Raw genomic sequence first — 18,119 nt, forward strand, 5'->3', positions numbered from 1 at the left:
GGAGGGTGAGTTACATGGGGCTGCAGATGTTAGGTCGGAGGGTGAGTTACATGGGGCTGCAGATGTTAGGTCGGAGGGTGAGTTACATGGGGCTGCAGATGTTAGGTCGGAGGGTGAGTTACATGGGGCTGCAGATGTTAGGTCGGAGGGTGAGTTACATGGGGCTGCAGATGTTAGGTCGGAGGGTGAGTTACATGGGGCTGCTGCGGTTCCGTGTGACCTAGGCCCTGCCTAACCCTCCGCTGGGCGGTGCTGCGCCTTGTGCTGACAGGCCGGTGACCGCAGCCCCCCTGCCCGGCACACTGCCTATAAGCGCCAGATCCTGAGGCCGGCAGTGTCCTCCTCTACCAATATGGCCGCCAAATACTTCACAAGTTCTGTGCAGCCAATCCTGGAGCAGAGGAAGCGCAGGCGCGTTAGACGTCACGATTCCGCTCACAGCTCTGGCCAATAGCAGTAAAGGTTTATTCATGGTTGTGCAGCCATTGGTCAGCGGGGGGTGGGTGGAGCCAAGTCCTTCCAGTCTCCTCAGTGACGTCAGACGGCGACCTTAGCTATCTCAGCGATGATTGGTCCGCTGCAGAATACAAGAGCCAATCAGCGTGGAGCTGGTGCATCAGGGCGGGGACGCGCAGTCAGCTGCTGTGTGTTTACTGCGGATGTGGAGGGCGCCGGGGACCGAGAGGAGCGCAGGCGGGAGCCGACCAGATGGAGGCCGGAGACGGAGGAGCGGAGGACGGGAGCGGCGACTTCTGCTGCCTGTCCTACAACCAGGACTGCACGTAATGTCCGGGGAGGGGGAGAGCATCGTCAGAAGAGCCGGGGGGGGGGCAGGAGCATCGTCAGAAGAGCCGGGGGGGGCAGGAGCATCGTCAGAAGAGCCGGGGGGGGGCAGGAGCATCGTCAGAAGAGCCGGGGGGGGCAGGAGCATCGTCAGAAGAGCCGGGGGGGGCAGGAGCATCGTCAGAAGAGCCGGGGGGGGCAGGAGCATCGTCAGAAGAGCCGGGGGGGGGGGCAGGAGCATCGTCAGAAGAGCCGGGGGGGCAGGAGCATCGTCAGAAGAGCCGGGGGGGGGGGCAGGAGCATCGTCAGAAGAGCCGGGGGGGGGGGCAGGAGCATCGTCAGAAGAGCCGGGGGGGGGGGCAGGAGCATCGTCAGAAGAGCCGGGGGGGGGCAGGAGCATCGTCAGAAGAGCCGGGGGGGGCAGGAGCATCGTCAGAAGAGCCGGGGGGGGGCAGGAGCATCGTCAGAAGAGCCGGGGGGGGCAGGAGCATCGTCAGAAGAGCCGGGGGGGCAGGAGCATCGTCAGAAGAGCCGGGGGGGGGGCAGGAGCATCGTCAGAAGAGCCGGGGGGGGGCAGGAGCATCGTCAGAAGAGCCGGGGGGGGGGGGGGGCAGGAGCATCGTCAGAAGAGCCGGGGGGGGGGCAGGAGCATCGTCAGAAGAGCCGGGGGGGGGGCAGGAGCATCGTCAGAAGAGCCGGGGGGGGCAGGAGCATCGTCAGAAGAGCCGGGGGGGGCAGGAGCATCGTCAGAAGAGCCTGAGGGGGGGAGGGGCGCACTGTCAGAAGGGGGAGGGCAGACAGAAATGAGGGGGGGATGTAGGGGGGGGCCGCACTGTGGAGAGGGTGGGTAAGATGATAGACAGAAATGAGGGAGGAGATGTAGGGGGGGGCCGCACTGTGGAGATGATGGGTAAGATGATAGATAGAAATGAGGGAGGAGATGTAGGGGGGCGCACTGTGGAGAGGATGGGTAGGATGATAGATAGAAATGAGGGAGGAGATGTAGGGGGGCCGCACTGTGGAGAGGGTGGGTAAGATGATAGATAGAAATGATGGAGGAGATGTAGGGGGGCCGCACTGTGGAGAGGGTGGGTAGGATGATAGATAGAAATGAGGGAGGAGATGTAGGGGGTGCTGCACTGTGGAGAGGGTGGGTAGGATGATAGATAGAAATGATGGAGGAGATGTAGGGGGGCCGCACTGTGGAGAGGGTGGGTAAGATGATAGATAGAAATGAGGGAGATGTAGGGGGTGCTGCACTGTGGAGAGGGTGGGTAAGATGATAGATAGAAATGAGGGAGGAGATGTAGGGGGGTGCTGCACTGTGGAGAGGGTGGGTAAGATGATAGATAGAAATGAGGGAGGAGATGTAGGGGGGCCGCACTGTGGAGAGGGTGGGTAGGATGATAGATAGAAATGAGGGAGGAGATGTAGGGGGGCCGCACTGTGGAGAGGGTGGGTAAGATGATAGATAGAAATGATGGAGGAGATGTAGGGGGGCCGCACTGTGGAGAGGGTGGGTAGGATGATAGATAGAAATGAGGGAGGAGATGTAGGGGGTGCTGCACTGTGGAGAGGGTGGGTAGGATGATAGATAGAAATGATGGAGGAGATGTAGGGGGGCCGCACTGTGGAGAGGGTGGGTAAGATGATAGATAGAAATGAGGGAGATGTAGGGGGTGCTGCACTGTGGAGAGGGTGGGTAAGATGATAGATAGAAATGAGGGAGGAGATGTAGGGGGGTGCTGCACTGTGGAGAGGGTGGGTAAGATGATAGATAGAAATGATGGAGGAGATGTAGGGGGGCCGCACTGTGGAGAGGGTGGGTAAGATGATAGATAGAAATGAGGGAGATGTAGGGGGTGCTGCACTGTGGAGAGGGTGGGTAAGATGATAGATAGAAATGAGGGAGGAGATGTAGAGGGGTCGCACTGTGGAGAGGGTGGGTAAGATGATAGATAGAAATGAGGCAGGAGATGTAGGGGGGCCGCACTGTGGAGAGGGTGGGTAAGATGATAGATAGAAATGAGGGAGGAGATATAGGGGGGTGCTGCACTGTGGAGAGGGTGGGTAAGATGATAGATAGAAATGAGGGAGGAGATGTAGGGGGGCCGCACTGTGGAGAGGGTGGGTAGGATGATAGATAGAAATGAGGGAGGAGATGTAGGGGGGTGCTGCACTGTGGAGAGGATGGGTAAGATGATAGATAGAAATGAGGGAGGAGATGTAGGGGGTGCTGCACTGTGGAGAGGGTGGGTAAGATGATAGATAGAAATGAGGGAGGAGATGTAGGGGGTGCTGCACTGTGGAGAGGGTGGGTAGGATGATAGATAGAAATGAGGGAGGAGATGTAGGGGGGTGCTGCACTGTGGAGAGGGTGGGTAAGATGATAGATAGAAATGAGGGAGGAGATGTAGGGGGGTGCCGCACTGTGGAGAGGGTGGGTAAGATGATAGATAGAAATGAGGGAGGAGATGTAGGGGGGTGCCGCACTGTGGAGAGGGTGGGTAGGATGATAGATAGAAATGAGGGAGGAGATGTAGGGGGGGGGGGCGCACTGTGGAGAGGGTGGGTAGGATGATAGATAGAAATGAGGGAGGAGATGTAGGGGGGGGTGCTGCACTGTGGAGAGGGTGGGTAAGATGATAGATAGAAATGAGGGAGGAGATGTAGGGGGGTGCTGCACTGTGGAGAGGGTGGGTAAGATGATAGATAGAAATGAGGGAGGAGATGTAGGGGGTGCTGCACTTTGGAGAGGGTGGGTAGGATGATAGATAGAAATGAGGGAGGAGATGTAGGGGGGTGCTGCACTTTGGAGAGGGTGGGTAAGATGATAGATAGAAATGAGGGAGGAGATGTAGGGGGGTGCTGCACTTTGGAGAGGGTGGGTAAGATGATAGATAGAAATGAGGGAGGAGATGTAGGGGGGTGCTGCACTGTGGAGAGGGTGGGTAAGATGATAGATAGAAATGAGGGAGGAGATGTAGGGGGGTGCTGCACTTTGGAGAGGGTGGGTAGGATGATAGATAGAAATGAGGGAGGAGATGTAGGGGGGGGGGGCGCACTGTGGAGAGGGTGGGTAGGATGATAGATAGAAATGAGGGAGGAGATGTAGGGGGGGGTGCTGCACTGTGGAGAGGGTGGGTAAGATGATAGATAGAAATGAGGGAGGAGATGTAGGGGGGTGCTGCACTGTGGAGAGGGTGGGTAAGCTGATAGATAGAAATGAAGGAGGAGATGTAGGGGGGTGCTGCACTGTGGAGAGGGTGGGTAAGCTGATAGATAGAAATGAGGGAGGAGATGTAGGGGGGTGCTGCACTGTGGAGAGGGTGGGTAGGATGATAGATAGAAATGAGGGAGGAGATGTAGGGGGGGGCCGCACAGTGGAGGGTGGGTAAGATGATAGATAGAAATGAGGGAGGAGATGTAGGGGGGTGCTGCACTGTGGAGAGGGTGGGTAAGATGATAGATAGAAATGAGGGAGGAGATGTAGGGGGTGCTGCACTGTGGAGAGGGTGGGTAAGATGATAGATAGAAATGAGGGAGGAGATGTAGGGGGGTGCCGCACTGTGGAGAGGGTGGGTAAGATGATAGATAGAAATGAGGGAGGAGATGTAGGGGGGGGGGCGCACTGTGGAGAGGGTGGGTAGGATGATAGATAGAAATGAGGGAGGAGATGTAGGGGGGTGCCGCACTGTGGAGAGGGTGGGTAAGATGATAGATAGAAATGAGGGAGGAGATGTAGGGGGGGGGGCGCACTGTGGAGAGGGTGGGTAAGATGATAGATAGAAATGAGGGAGGAGATGTAGGGGGGTGCTGCACTTTGGAGAGGGTGGGTAGGATGATAGATAGAAATGAGGGAGGAGATGTAGGGGGGGGGGGCGCACTGTGGAGAGGGTGGGTAGGATGATAGATAGAAATGAGGGAGGAGATGTAGGGGGGGGGGCGCACTGTGGAGAGGGTGGGTAGGATGATAGATAGAAATGAGGGAGGAGATGTAGGGGGGGGGGCCGCACTGTGGAGAGGGTGGGTAGGATGATAGATAGAAATGAGGGAGGAGATGTAGGGGGGGGGCCGCACTGTGGAGAGGGTGGGTAAGATGATAGACAGAAATGAGGGAGGAGATGTAGGGGGTGCTGCTCTGTGGAGAGGGTGGGTAGGATGATAGATAGAAATGAGGGAGGAGATGTAGGGGGGGGTGCTGCACTGTGGAGAGGGTGGGTAAGATGATAGATAGAAATGAGGGAGGAGATGTAGGGGGGTCGCACTGTGGAGAGGATGGGTAGGATGATAGATAGAAATGAGGGAGGAGATGTAGGGGGGTGCCGCACTGTGGAGAGGGTGGGTAAGATGATAGACAGAAATGAGGGAGGAGATGTAGGGGGTGCTGCACTGTGGAGAGCTTTGTGGGTGAGAACAAGTACTGTGAATTGGATCCTATAATGAAGGGGCAGCCAATGTAAGGACTGGTGAAGAGCGGACGCGTCCGAGTAATGATTAGCCAGATGGACGACCCTGGCTGCTGCATTAATGATGGACTGGAGAGGGGATAGTCGAGTAACGGGGAGGCCAATTAATAGAGCGTTGCAGTAATCCAGGCGGGAGTGGATCAATGTGACAGTGAGGGTTTTTGTTTCCATGGTGAGAAAAAGGCAGATTCTAGAGATGTTCTTTAGGTGTAAGCGGCAAGAGATTGTATATGGGAGATGAAGGAGAGATCGGAGTCAAACATAACACCCAGACAGGTCGCCTGCTGCCGGGGTGTTATTGTGGTACCACCCACGGAGAGGGAAATGTCAGATTTAGGGAGGTTAGTAGACGGCAGGAGCAGAAGAAGTTCAGTTTTGGGGAGGTTGAGTTTCAGATAGAGAGTGGACATGATGTTGGAGACTGCGGACAGACAGTCACTGGCGTTCTGTAGTACAGCGGAGGTAAGGTCAGGGGATGATGTGTACAGTTGTGTGTCATCAGCATAAAGATGGTACTGAAAGCCAAATCTGCTGATGGTCCGTCCAATTGGGGCCGTGTAGAGAGTGAAGAGAAGGGGACCAAGGACTGAGCCCTGAGGTACCCCGACAGCAAGAGGAAGAGGAGATAACGTGGAGCCAGCGAACAAAACACTGAAGGAGCAGTCAGAAAGATAGGAAGAGAACCAGGAGAGAGCAGTGTCCTTAATGCCTAGTGACTGGAGCCTAGAGAGGAGGAGACGGTGGTCAGCAGTGTCGAAAGCTGCAGATAGGTCAAGAAGAATGAGCAGAGAGTGGTCTCCTTTACGTTTTGCTGTCAGGTCATTGGTCACTGTGATTAGTGCAGTTTCAGTCGAATGTAGGGGGCGGAAGCCGGACTGTGAAGGGTCTAGGGGGGGAGTGAGTGGAGAGGTAACGGGTAAGGCGGGAGTAAACTAGGCGTTCCAAAAGTTTAGAGATGAAGGGGAGATTGGAGACTGGTCTGTAGTTGTTTGAGCAGGATGGGTCGAGAGTGGGTTTCATTAGTAATGGCGTAACGATGGAGTGTTTGAAGGAGGATGGGAAAATGCCCGAAAGAGAGAGATTAAAGATTGCAGTTAGGTGAGTTGTGACGACTGGAGGAGATGTGAGGGAATGGGGTCGGTAGTGCATGTGGTCGGAAGAGAGGAGTCTGGAGACTTCTTCTGTGATGGGATCAAATGTGGAAAGTGAGCCAGGGGAGATGCAGGGAGGGATGGGAGTCACAGCACTTGATGGTTGGGTGCAGATTTCCTGACGGATATTGTCTATTCTTTCTGTAAAGTGGGAGGACAGGTCATCAGCACAAATGTCTGATGGGGGCTTGTGCTTTTGGCCTGAGGAGGGAGTGAAAAGTGTTGAAAAGTTTCTTGGGGTTGTTGGCTAGTGAGGAGATCAGGGTGGTGAAGTAGGTCTGTTTGGCGAGGTGAAGGGCAGCGTTATAGGTTCTTAACATAAATTTGAAGTGGATGAAGTCTTCTGGTGTGCGGGTTTTTCTCCATAGGCGTTCAGCACTCCTAGAGCATCGCTGGAGAAGTTGAGTTTGCGATGTGAGCCAGGGCTGTTTCACTCTGTGTTTGGGGGTTCTGAGGGTGAGGGGAGCTACTTGGTCAAGGGTGCTTCTAAGAGTGTCATTGAAGTGATGAACAGCCAGATCAGGACAGGAAAGAGAGGAGATTGGGGACAGTGATGAGTGTAGGGAGTCTGAAAGTGTCTGAGGGTTAATGGGGTGTAGATTTCTGACTGTGTGGTAGGTAGGAGTGAGCTGGGGTGGGCGAGGATTTGTGAGTGTGAAGGCGAGAATGTTGTGGTCAGAGTGTGGAAGCGGTGAGTTATTTAGGTGGCAGATTGAACAGAGCCGGCCGAAGACCAGGTCAAGGGTGTTACCGTCCTTGTGTGTCTCAGAGGTTGAAATCTGCGTGAGGCCTAGAGAGGTGGTTAGTAATAGAAGCTGGGATGCAGATGTGGAAGTGGGGCTGTTAAAGGGGATGTTGAAGTCTCCCAGGATAAGGGTTGGGAGTTCTGAGGACATGAAGTGCGGCAGCCAGGCTGAGAAGTGGTCAATGATGTGGGTGGCTGAGCCTGGGGGCCGGTATATGACCGCTACTCTGAGGGAGAGGGGACGGAAGAGCCTGATGGTGAGGACCTCAAAAGAAGGGAATGAGAGTGATGGAACTGGGGGGATGACCTGTAAAGTGCGTTGTGGGGACAGGAGTATGCCTGCTTCAAATAAATGGTGGTATAAATGAGGATTGTCTGTCACCAAACCCTGTATGTGTCCCTTTGTGAAGGAGTCCTCTGGCCGAATGAGACGATGGCCAAGGACTCATCGGAGAGAGGGAGGCTTAAAGTGCTGGCATCCTGGAGACGAGAACGTACACTACCATTCAAAAGTTTAGGGTCACTTAGAAATGTCCTTATTTTTGAAAGAAAAGCAGTTTTTTTCCAATGAAGCTAACATTAAATGATTCAGAAATACCCTCTATACATTGTTAATGTGGTGAATGACTATTCTAGCTGCAAACGTCTGGTTTGTAATGCAATATCGTCATAGGTGTACAGAGGACCATTTCCAACAACCATCACTCCAGTGTTCTTATGGTACTTTGTGTTTGCTAACTCTGTAAGAAGGCTAATGGATGGTTAGAATACCCTTGAAAACCCTTGTGCAAGTATGTTAGCACAGCTGAAAACAGTTTGGCTGATTAGAGAAGCTATAAACCTGACCTTCCTTTGAGCCAGTTGAGAATCTGGAGCATTACATTTGTTGGTTCCATTAAACTCTCAAAATGGCCAGAAAAAAAAGAACTTTCATGTGAAACTCGACAGTCTATTCTTATTCTTAGAAATGAAGGCTATTCCATGTGAGAAATTGCCAAGAAACTGAAGATTTCCTACAACGGTGTGTTCTACTCCCTACAGAGGAGACGACAAACAGGCTCTAACCAGAGTAGAAAGAGAAGTGGGGGCCCCGCTGCACAACCGAGCAACAGGACAAGTACATTAGAGTCTGTAGTTTGAGAAATCGACGCCTCACAGGTCCTCAACTGGCAGCTTCATTAAATAGTACATGCAAAACGCCAGCGTCAACGTCTACAGTGAAGAGGCGACTCCGGGATGCTGGCCTTCAGGGCAGAGTGGCAAAGAAAAAGCCACATCTGAGACTGGCTAATAAAAGGAAAAGATTAATATGGGCAAAAGAACACAGATATTGGACAGAGGAAGACTGGAATAAAGTGTTATGGGCAGACCAATCCAAGTTTGAGGTGTTTGGATCACACAGAAGAACATTTGTGAGACGCAGAACAAGTGAAAAGATGCTGGAAGAGTGCCTGACGCCATCTGTCAAGCATGGTGGAGGTAATGTGATGGTCTGGGGATTGCTTTGGGGCTGGTAAAGTGGGAGATTTCTACAAGGTAAAAGGGATTTTGAATAAGGAAGGCTATCACTCCATTTTGCACCTCCATGCCATACCCTGTGGACAGCGCTTGATTGGAGCCAATTTCATCCCACAACAGGACAATGACCCAAAGCACAACTCCGAATTATGCAAGAATTATGTAGGGAAGAAGCAGCTGGTATTCTGTCTGTAATGGAGCGGCCAGCGCAGTCACCAGATCTCAGCCCCATTGAGCTGCTGTGGGAGCAGCATGACCGTATGGTACCAAAAAGTGCCCATCAAGCCAAACCGACATGTGGGAGGGGCTTCTGGAAGCACGGGGTGAAATTTCTCCAGATTACCCCAGCAAATTAACTGCTAGAATGCCAAAGGTCTGCAATGCTGGAAATGCTGCAAAGGAGCATTCTGTGCCGAAAGCAAAGTCTGAAGGAGAAAGTTATTATCTCAAATAAAAACCTTTTTTTCGAACCTTGTCAATGTCTGGACGAGATTTTACATTCATTTGGCAACTCATGATTATTAAGTGTGAGTTTTCATGGAGAACACACGATTGCCTGGGTGACCCCAAACTTTTGAACGGTAGTGTAGGTTGGTTGGGTGCTGGTCCGTGTCCACGTTACCAAGCCGGCCCCATTATTGCCTGTAGTGTCCTGCTGAAGATGCCGCCATTAGTTGATAGATTGGGAACAATTTGGCTCCTGGACACGATTAAGTACAAGTCTCTTCGCTCCCCACCTCTCATCAGTAAGCTCTCATCCCTGTGGATCTACACTCCTGCCTGGTCAGAGGGTGTTGTGACCCAGAAGATCCCCCTCCCCAATTTACCGCACAGGTCCCCTCACAGTGACTGTGCAGAATCATTGGTGGTAACTGTTTCTGGCCAGGGTATGACATGGATCCACCAGGATTCCCATCTGTGGCTCCATCTTTTGTTATCAGATGTGTCTTAGCTGGTGTGGGAAGACTAGGTGTATGATTCCCATACACAGAAACATGGGATTCCTCCTCTCCTGTCTATATGTAACATGTTCAGGAACAACGGCAGCTTTGAGGACATAAATACGCCCTTCTGAGTTGTGTAGCTGTGAATCCAGCTCTGGGATGAGAGTAAACACTAGCTATATTGCAGCAGCATGACATTGTGCTGCAGTACTAGCCTTAATAGAAAGCACAGCACGGTCTTTCTGTGTCTCTCCACCCAGCTTCCTATCCCTTCTCCTAAAAGCTTTATGCCGTCTGAGCTTGCTCAATGTCCTGTGTCTGGAGGCGCAGATTCTGAGTGAAGGAGTGGGTTTGTTGTGCTGTTTTATGGGTGGAATGTTCTTCTTTTGAGGGGTTCCCATGTAAAAGTACATATTAATATGTTTTGGAATAACACCAAATGGTCCTGTGTGGAGATCGTCCCCTGCTGTGTTCTGGGTAATGGCAGAGTCTGACCATGTAGGAACAAGGACGGCAATGCCACAGGTCCTGTCTGAGGGAGATAACAGGCCGGCTTGTGAGTGCAGCTGCTGCTTTCTGTGAGGTGACACCTTTCCCTGCCTGTTTATAGACATGTTTTAGCTCACAGAAGCAGCAGCTGTGCCCGTCCGGCTTCTATTCTTTCCTCCCCGCCCGTCTGGTTTCTATTCTTTCCTCTGTAGATTACTGGTGAGGGGTGGTGATGGCTGAGGGGCTTCTCTGTAGATTACTGGTGAGGGGTGGTGATGGCTGAGGGTCTTCTTTGTAGATTACTGGTGAGGGGTGGTGATGGCTGAGGGGCTTCTCTGTAGATTACTGGTGAGGGGTGGTGATGGCTGGGGGGCTTCTCTGTAGATTACTGGTGAGGGGTGGTGATGGCTGTGAGGGCTTCTCTGTAGATTACTGGTGAGGGGTGGTGATGGCTGGGGGGCTTCTCTGTAGATTACTGGTGAGGGGTGGTGATGGCTGTGAGGACTTCTCTGTAGATTACTGGTGAGGGGTGGTGATGGCTGTGAGGGCTTCTCTGTAGATTACTGGTGAGGGGTGGTGATGGCTGTGAGGACTTCTCTGTAGATTACTGGTGTGGTGATGGCTGTGAGGGCTTCTCTGTAGATTACTGGTGAGGTGTGGTGATGGCTGTGAGGGCTTCTCTGTAGATTACTGGTGAGGGGTGGTGATGGCTGTGAGGGCTTCTCTGTAGATTACTGGTGAGGGGTGGTGATGGCTGTGAGGGCTTCTCTGTAGATTACTGGTGAGGGGTGGTGATGGCTGGGGGGCTTCTCTGTAGATTACTGGTGAGGGGTGGTGATGGCTGTGAGGACTTCTCTGTAGATTACTGGTGAGGGGTGGTGATGGCTGTGAGGGCTTCTCTGTAGATTACTGGTGAGGGGTGGTGATGGCTGTGAGGACTTCTCTGTAGATTACTGGTGTGGTGATGGCTGTGAGGGCTTCTCTGTAGATTACTGGTGAGGTGTGGTGATGGCTGTGAGGACTTCTCTGTAGATTACTGGTGAGGTGTGGTGATGGCTGAGGGGCTTCTCTGTAGATTACTGGTGAGGTGTGGTGATGGCTGTGAGGGTCTTCTCTGTAGATTACTGGTGAGGGGTGGTGATGGCTGAGGGGCTTCTCTGTAGATTACTGGTGAGGTGTGGTGATGGCTGTGAGGGCTTCTCTGTAGATTACTGGTGATGTGTGGTGATGGCTGAGGGGCTTCTCTGCAGCTTACTGGTGAGGGGTGGTGATGGCTGTGAGGGCTTCTCTGTAGATTACTGGTGAGGTGATGGCTGTGAGGGCTCTGTAGATTACTGGTGATGTGTGGTGATGGCTGAGGGGCTTCTCTGCAGCTTACTGGTGAGGGGTGGTGATGGCTGTGAGGGCTTCTCTGTAGATTACTGGTGAGGTGATGGCTGTGAGGGCTCTGTAGATTACTGGTGATGTGTGGTGATGGCTGAGGGGCTTCTCTGCAGCTTACTGGTGAGGGGTGGTGATGGCTGGGGGGCTTCTCTGTAGATTATTCATGAGGGGTAGTGATGGCTGGGGGGCTTCTCTGTAGATTACTCATAAGGTGTGGTGATGGCTGAGGGGCTTCTTTGTAGATTACTCATGAGGGCTGATGATGGTTGAGGGGCTTCTCTGTAGATCACTCATGAGGGCTTGTGATGGATGAGGGGCTTCTGTAGATTACTCATGAGGGGGGGTGGTGATGGTTGAGGGGCTTCTCTGTAGATCACTCATGAGGGCTTGTGAGGGCTGAGGGGCTTCTTTGTGAGTTCCAAGGTTGCAGGTGACCTCTAACCTTTTTTTTTCCTTGCCATGTTGGTGTTTGCAGGTCCCTCGCCATCGGGATGAAATCTGGGTACAAGCTCTTCTCTCTGTCCTCGGTGGAGCAGCTCGACCTCGTCCATGAAAATGGTAAAGATCTGAGCATCTGTAGAAGGGGTCTGGTGCTGCTGGTGGTGGTGGTTGGTTGCTGACCGCTCCCCACTCCATCACATAAAGCCACATTCACACTGCGTTGTGGAAAGCTCCTTTGCCTTAAGCAGCATTTAGCAGATATTTTCTTTATGAAGTCTTGCAGCTTAGCTTGGGGAGCTTTTTTTTTTTTTTTGTCCTCACAAGTTATTTCAAAACCTCTTCATGGAAAAAGCTCAATGATTACAGCAAAGTGATTTTCACATTGATGTGTCGGGAGAGTTTTTTCCCAAGAATTTTTGAATTTTTTTTTTTTTTTTTTTTTGCATTTTGTAAAGTATCTGCTCCAAAGGAAATGGTGTGATTATGGCTTCCACGAAAGCCTCAATGGTGGTCCAATGCATCAGCAAATGACCAGCTGCGACCACGGGGGAGAGATGTAGTGTTGCGACAATCCTTGCAGGGAGATGTCTGCATCGTGGTTTGCTCCCCCTGCCCCAGTCATTGATTGCTCCTCTGTCTTGTGGCTCTCTCGCATTCTCCTCTACGTCGTGGCTCGCTATCTCCTCTGCCTCAGGGCTTGCCCCTTGGATGTTGCTTGCTTTCTTGCCCACCTCACTTTTATACATGTGTTTTGTAGATGATCTCTCGGACGTATACATCGTTGAGCGTCTCTTCTCCAGCAGTCTCGTGGTAGTCGTCAGTCACTCCAAGCCTCGCCAAATGAATGTCTTCCATTTTAAGAAAGGAACAGAAATCTGCAACTACAACTATTCCGGCAACATCCTGTCCATCAGACTAAACCGGCAGGTACGTGGGGGCAGTCTGTAACCATGGTGGTCTCTGAAGTCCTCTCGCTGCAGTCACACTAACCCATGTACCGCCGCCATGGTGGACCACCACTTCAACACTACTTTCTACTGCATGTTCCTTCTTGAATGTTCATCCAGTTTTGGCAGACGAGAGCGAGCCACTGTATCCCTGCCCCCAAAAATGGGAGGTTAGGTCAAAGGTGGCATCATTGTGTGGGGTCATTGTGTCCCCCAGGATTTGCTTAGCCACACAGAACCCACTGGAGATCGCTGTGATTTTTTTTTTTTTTTACACACCGAGGTCCTTGCCAACCCGACACTTCTGCCGCGAATAGTAAAATCACAGCGTGACCCGTCAGAATAGATATAAAGAAGTCAGGCACATGAATACAGTGTGTAGCTTACTGTACATGCATTTTATTACTTACCAAATTATTTTGTGGGGGGAAAAAAAATGGCATGGGCTCTGCCAAAATTGTATTAACCAGCAGAGGTAAAGTGGACAGCTGAGGGCAGATGTTTATAGCCTGGGAGGGGGTAACACCCATGGAGGTTCGCAGGCTATTAATATCAGCTCGAGGCTGTATACTTAGCCTTCACTGGTTATTAAATGGGGGAGCCCCCCTAAAAAAAAAAAAAAAAAAATGTATAATTAACCACCAAAGGCTATGCAGACAGCTGTGGTCTGACATTAATAGCCTAGGAAGGGGTCATGGAAATTGGGCAACCTCCCAGACTAAACACATCCGCTCTCAGCAGCCCCAGAAATGGTGCATATATAAGATGTGACAAATCTGTCACTTGGCCTCGCTCTTTCCACTTTCCCTGGTGTGATGGCAAGTGGGGTTGATATCACCTTTGTATTGACAGCTGACATCAAGCCACGAGGTTAGTAAAGGTTACTAACCCCATAGTCAAATTGTAAAAAACTTAACACCCATAATTAAGTCTTTTATTTGAAAGAGTGACAGACTTTTTTCATGCTTTTTTTTGGTAAATTTAGATTCATTACTCACCTCAACATCCAATCCACTGAAGTCAATGTCCCCCGCAAAGGAATTAAAATAAACTATATTCCTCACTTGTCTGCTGAGAAAATAAGAATCCTGTTGTACTGCAATGCATCTATCTCTGCTACATCTTAATGGCAGGCTGAATTCTTGCAAGATGAGACTATACAGCCTTCCATCCAGCAGAGACACGGAGCTGCAAGTGCTTGCTCAGAGCCTCGCAGTGACGTGTAAAGTTGAACAAGGTTCATATCTAATGAGCTCCTTTCACCTCAATTATACAGTTAGGTCCATATATATTTGGACAGAGACAACATTTTTCTAATTTTGGTTCTAGACATTACCACAATGAATTTTAAACAAAACAATTCAGCTGCAGTTGAAGTTCAGACTTTCAGCTTTCATTTGAGGGTCTCCACATTAAAATTGGATGAAGGGTTTAGGAGTTTCAGCTCCTTAACATGGGCCACCCTGTTTTTAAAGGGACCAAAAGTAATTGGACAGATTAAATAATTGTTAATAAAATGTTCATTTCTAGTACTTGGCTGAAAACCCTTTGTTGGCAATGACTGCCTGAAGTCTTGGACTCATGGCCATCACCAGACGCTGTGTTTCCTCCTTTTTGATGCTCTGCCAGGCCTTCACTGCGGTGGTTTTCAGGCCTTCACTGCGGTGGTTTTCAGTTGCTGTTTGTTTGTGGGCCTTTCTGTCTGAAGTTTAGTCTTTAACAAGTGAAATGCATGCTCAATTGGGTTGAGATCAGGTGACTGACTTGGCCTTTCCAGAATATTCCACTTCTTTGCTTTAATAAACTCCTGGGTTGCTTTGGCTTCATGTTTTGGGTCATTGTCCATCTGTAGTATGAAACGACGACCAATCAGTTTGGCTGGATCTGAGCACACAGTATGGCTCTGAATACCTCAGAATTCATCCGGCTGCTTCTGTCCTGTGTCACATCATCAATAAACACTAGTGACCCAGTGCCACTGGCAGCCATGCATGCCCAAGCCATCACACTGCCTCCGCCGTGTCTTACAGATGATGTGGTATGCTTTGGATCATGAGCTGTACCACGCCTTCACCATACCTGTGCTGGCTTTTTTAGATGTTTTTTTTAGCAGAGTCCAGTTCAGCCTTTTGATTCTTGATGCTTATGAGTGGCTTGCACCGTGCAGTGAACCCTCTGTATTTACTTTCATGCAGTCTTCTCTTTATGGTAGATTTGGATAGTGATACGCCTGCCTCCTGGAGAGTGTTGGTCACTTGGTTGGCTGTTGTGAAGGGGTTTCTCTTCACCATGGAGATTATTCTGCGATCATCCACCACTGTTGTCTTCCGTGGGCGCCCAGGTCTTTTTGCATTGATGAGTTCACCAGTGCTTTCTTTCTTTCTCAGGATGGACCAAACTGTAGATTTTGCCGCTCCTAATGTTGTAGCAATTTCTCGGATGGGTTTTTCTGTTTTTGCAGCTTAAGGATGGCTTGTTTCACCTGCATGGAGAGCATCTTTGACCGCTTGTTTCCTTCACAGCAAAACCTTCCAAATGCAAGCACCACACCTCAGATCAACTCCAGGCCTTTTATCTGCTTAATAGAGAATGACATAACGAAGGGATTGCCCACACCTGTCCATGAAATAGCCTTGGAGTCAATTGTCCAATTACTTTTGGTCCCTTTAAAAACAGGGTGGCACATGTTAAGGAGCTGAAACTCCTAAACCCTTCATCCAATGTTAATGTGGAGACCCTCAAATGAAAGCTGAAAGTCTGAACTTCAACTGCATCTGAATTGTTTTGTTTAAAATTCATTGTGGTAATGTCTAGAACCAAAATTAGAAAAATGTTGTCTCTGTCCAAATATATATGGACCTAACTGTATTGGTGCAAGCGCCGTGGGAATAGTTCTTATAGTGCTTGCACTATGATCATTGGCTCTGAATTTCAGTGACCTGACTGACTGCACCACGAGTGTGAGAACTCTCATTCTTGTGGGGACGTCAGTGAGGTGAAAGGAGTTAATTTGATATGAACCCCACTCAACTTCACCCTGTCACTACGAGGCGCAGAGCAAGCACGCACAGCTCTGTGTCTCTGCAGGATGGCAGGCTGTATATTCTCATCCTGCAACAATTCAGCCCGCCATATAGATGTAGCAGAGGTAGACCTGTCGCTGGACAATAGAATTCTTATCTTCTCAGCAGACAATTGAGGAATATAGTTGTTTGTTTTAATTCTTTTACAGGGGACTTTGGCTTCAGTGGATTGGCTTTTGAGGTGAGAAATGAATCTAATTTTACGAAAAAAACCGCATATAAAAGGAGTCTGTCACTATTTCAAACTAGATTATGGCCCGATGCTATCGCATCGGAAGGATGCGATAGCATCACACCTCTTGTCATGTTAACCCTCAACACACACACTCCTCTCACCTTTCTCCATCTCCACTCACTCTTTCACTCCACATACGACCCATTCTCTCACACCGACTCTCATACTCACGCCGTCATCGCCGCTGCTCCACGATCCCCAACATCTTCTTCCGCCGGCGCCATCCTGGATCCAGACGTTGTCCACGCCGGCGACATGTTCTTGCGGCGACGCCATCTTGAGTATCGTGAAATCCCGCGATACTCAAGATGGCGTTGCCGGAAGAGCATGTCCTGGATCCAGACGTCCTCCACGCCGGCGACATGTTCTTGCGGCGACGCCATTTTGAATCGGCGAAATCCCGCGATAGTCAAGATGGCGTCGCCGCAAGAACATGTCGCCGGCGTGGAGGACGTCGGAATCCAAAATGGCGTCGGCAAAATCTCGCGAGATTTCGCCGACGCCATTTTGGATCCCGACGTCCTCCACGCCGGCGACGTGTTCTTGCGGCGACGCCATCTTGACTATCGCGGGATTTCGCCGATCCAAAATGGCGTCGCCGCAAGAACATGTCGCCGGCGTGGAGGATGTCTGGATCCAGGATGGCGCCGGCGGAAGATGATGTCGGGGATCGTGGATCAGCGGCGATGACGGCGTGAGTATGAGAGACGGAGTGAGAGAAAGGTTCGTATGTGGAGTGAAAGAGTGAGTGGAGATGGTGAAAGGTGAGAGGAGTGTGTGTGTTGAGGGTTAACATGGAAAGAGGTGTGCGGTGACGTCACCGGTTACAACTGGACGGAAGTTGTTACAACCGGAAGCTGCTTAGGGCATTTATTATTATAGATACAGTACTTTTGGGTGTTACTTCTCTTCCTTTTTTTTTTTTTAACAATTTGACTGTGGTAATTAATGAGGGTGTCCTATAGACGTCTCTCCATTACTAATCCCTGGGCTTAATGTCAGCTGTGAATAGAAAGCTGACATCAACACCCCCGGGCATCACCCAATTTTTCTTTTTTTTGGGGGGCGAGGGTTTCCCCATTTTAATAACCAGTAAAGGATAAGTATACAGTTGTGAGCTGATATTGATAGCCTTTGAATCTCTATGGGTATTACTCCTTTCCAATGCTATAAACATCAGCCCCCAGCTGTCTGCTTTCTCTCTGCTGGTTAATAAAATGTTGGGAGATCTCTTGAAGAATATTTCCTTGGAAAACTGTGTAAATGACAGGGCAATTCTCTGTGTGAAAGCTCATGTTAAAAGTGGATCGCATCACATGTAAATCGATGTTCTTCAGATGCCAGGTGATTAAAAAATCGCATTGTACTTGCATGAAAATCGCATGACCCTCGTCCCACATTTCCGATATTGGTGCAGAACTTTTTGGTTTTTTGTTTTGTTTTGTTATGGTGATGGGTATGAGCCCTGAGTAGCTTTTATTTTTGGATCCATCCCAAAAATGGGATGGATCTCTTCCTCCACTTCGGGTCTTCGGAGTGGCCCATGTCCACGATTCCCATTTAATCTTTCAGTTAAGGTTGGGTGTGTCGGAGCAGGAGCTCTGTGCAGGACAGGTCTGTGTGAGATTAAATAGAAGTAATTATCTTCTCATCATCCGCCGAGTTTATTTAATGCAGTCCACATATAGTACAATACAACTCAGACATTTCTGACCCTCATCCGTGTAGTACCGCAGAAATATACATAAGTATATAAAGCAAAAAAAAAAAATATGCTCGAGTATAAGCTGAGGCACCTAATTTTGCCACGGAATATGTGCTCCACGCCTATGGGAGAGGAGAGGAGACATATTCAGTACCTTAATGAGCAGGGCCACATGGTCGCTCAGAGCAGGCAGACCTGCTGAAACCATTAAGATGCTGCGAGGGCA

The 18,119-nt window shown here is 50.3% G+C and overlaps 1 protein-coding gene across 1 annotated transcript in view; it reads left to right on the plus strand.

Annotated features, from left to right (window-relative positions):
• The first annotated feature begins 615 nt into the window (after nucleotides 1-615).
• The window catches only part of WIPI1 (WD repeat domain, phosphoinositide interacting 1), a 58,606-nt gene continuing 41,102 nt past the window's right edge, over nucleotides 616-18,119 (plus strand). Inside the window, exons 1-3 of the mRNA XM_073564828.1 lie at nucleotides 616-782; nucleotides 11,958-12,040; nucleotides 12,681-12,850. Of these exons, the coding sequence (XP_073420929.1) occupies nucleotides 709-782; nucleotides 11,958-12,040; nucleotides 12,681-12,850 (327 nt within the window). The 5' untranslated portion in view covers nucleotides 616-708. The remainder of the gene's footprint in view (nucleotides 783-11,957; nucleotides 12,041-12,680; nucleotides 12,851-18,119) is intronic.

The sequence above is a fragment of the Dendrobates tinctorius genome, unplaced genomic scaffold (assembly GCF_039654945.1).
Source record: "Dendrobates tinctorius isolate UK_male_01 unplaced genomic scaffold, ASM3965494v1 ptg000491l, whole genome shotgun sequence".
NCBI lineage: Eukaryota > Metazoa > Chordata > Amphibia > Anura > Dendrobatidae > Dendrobates > Dendrobates tinctorius.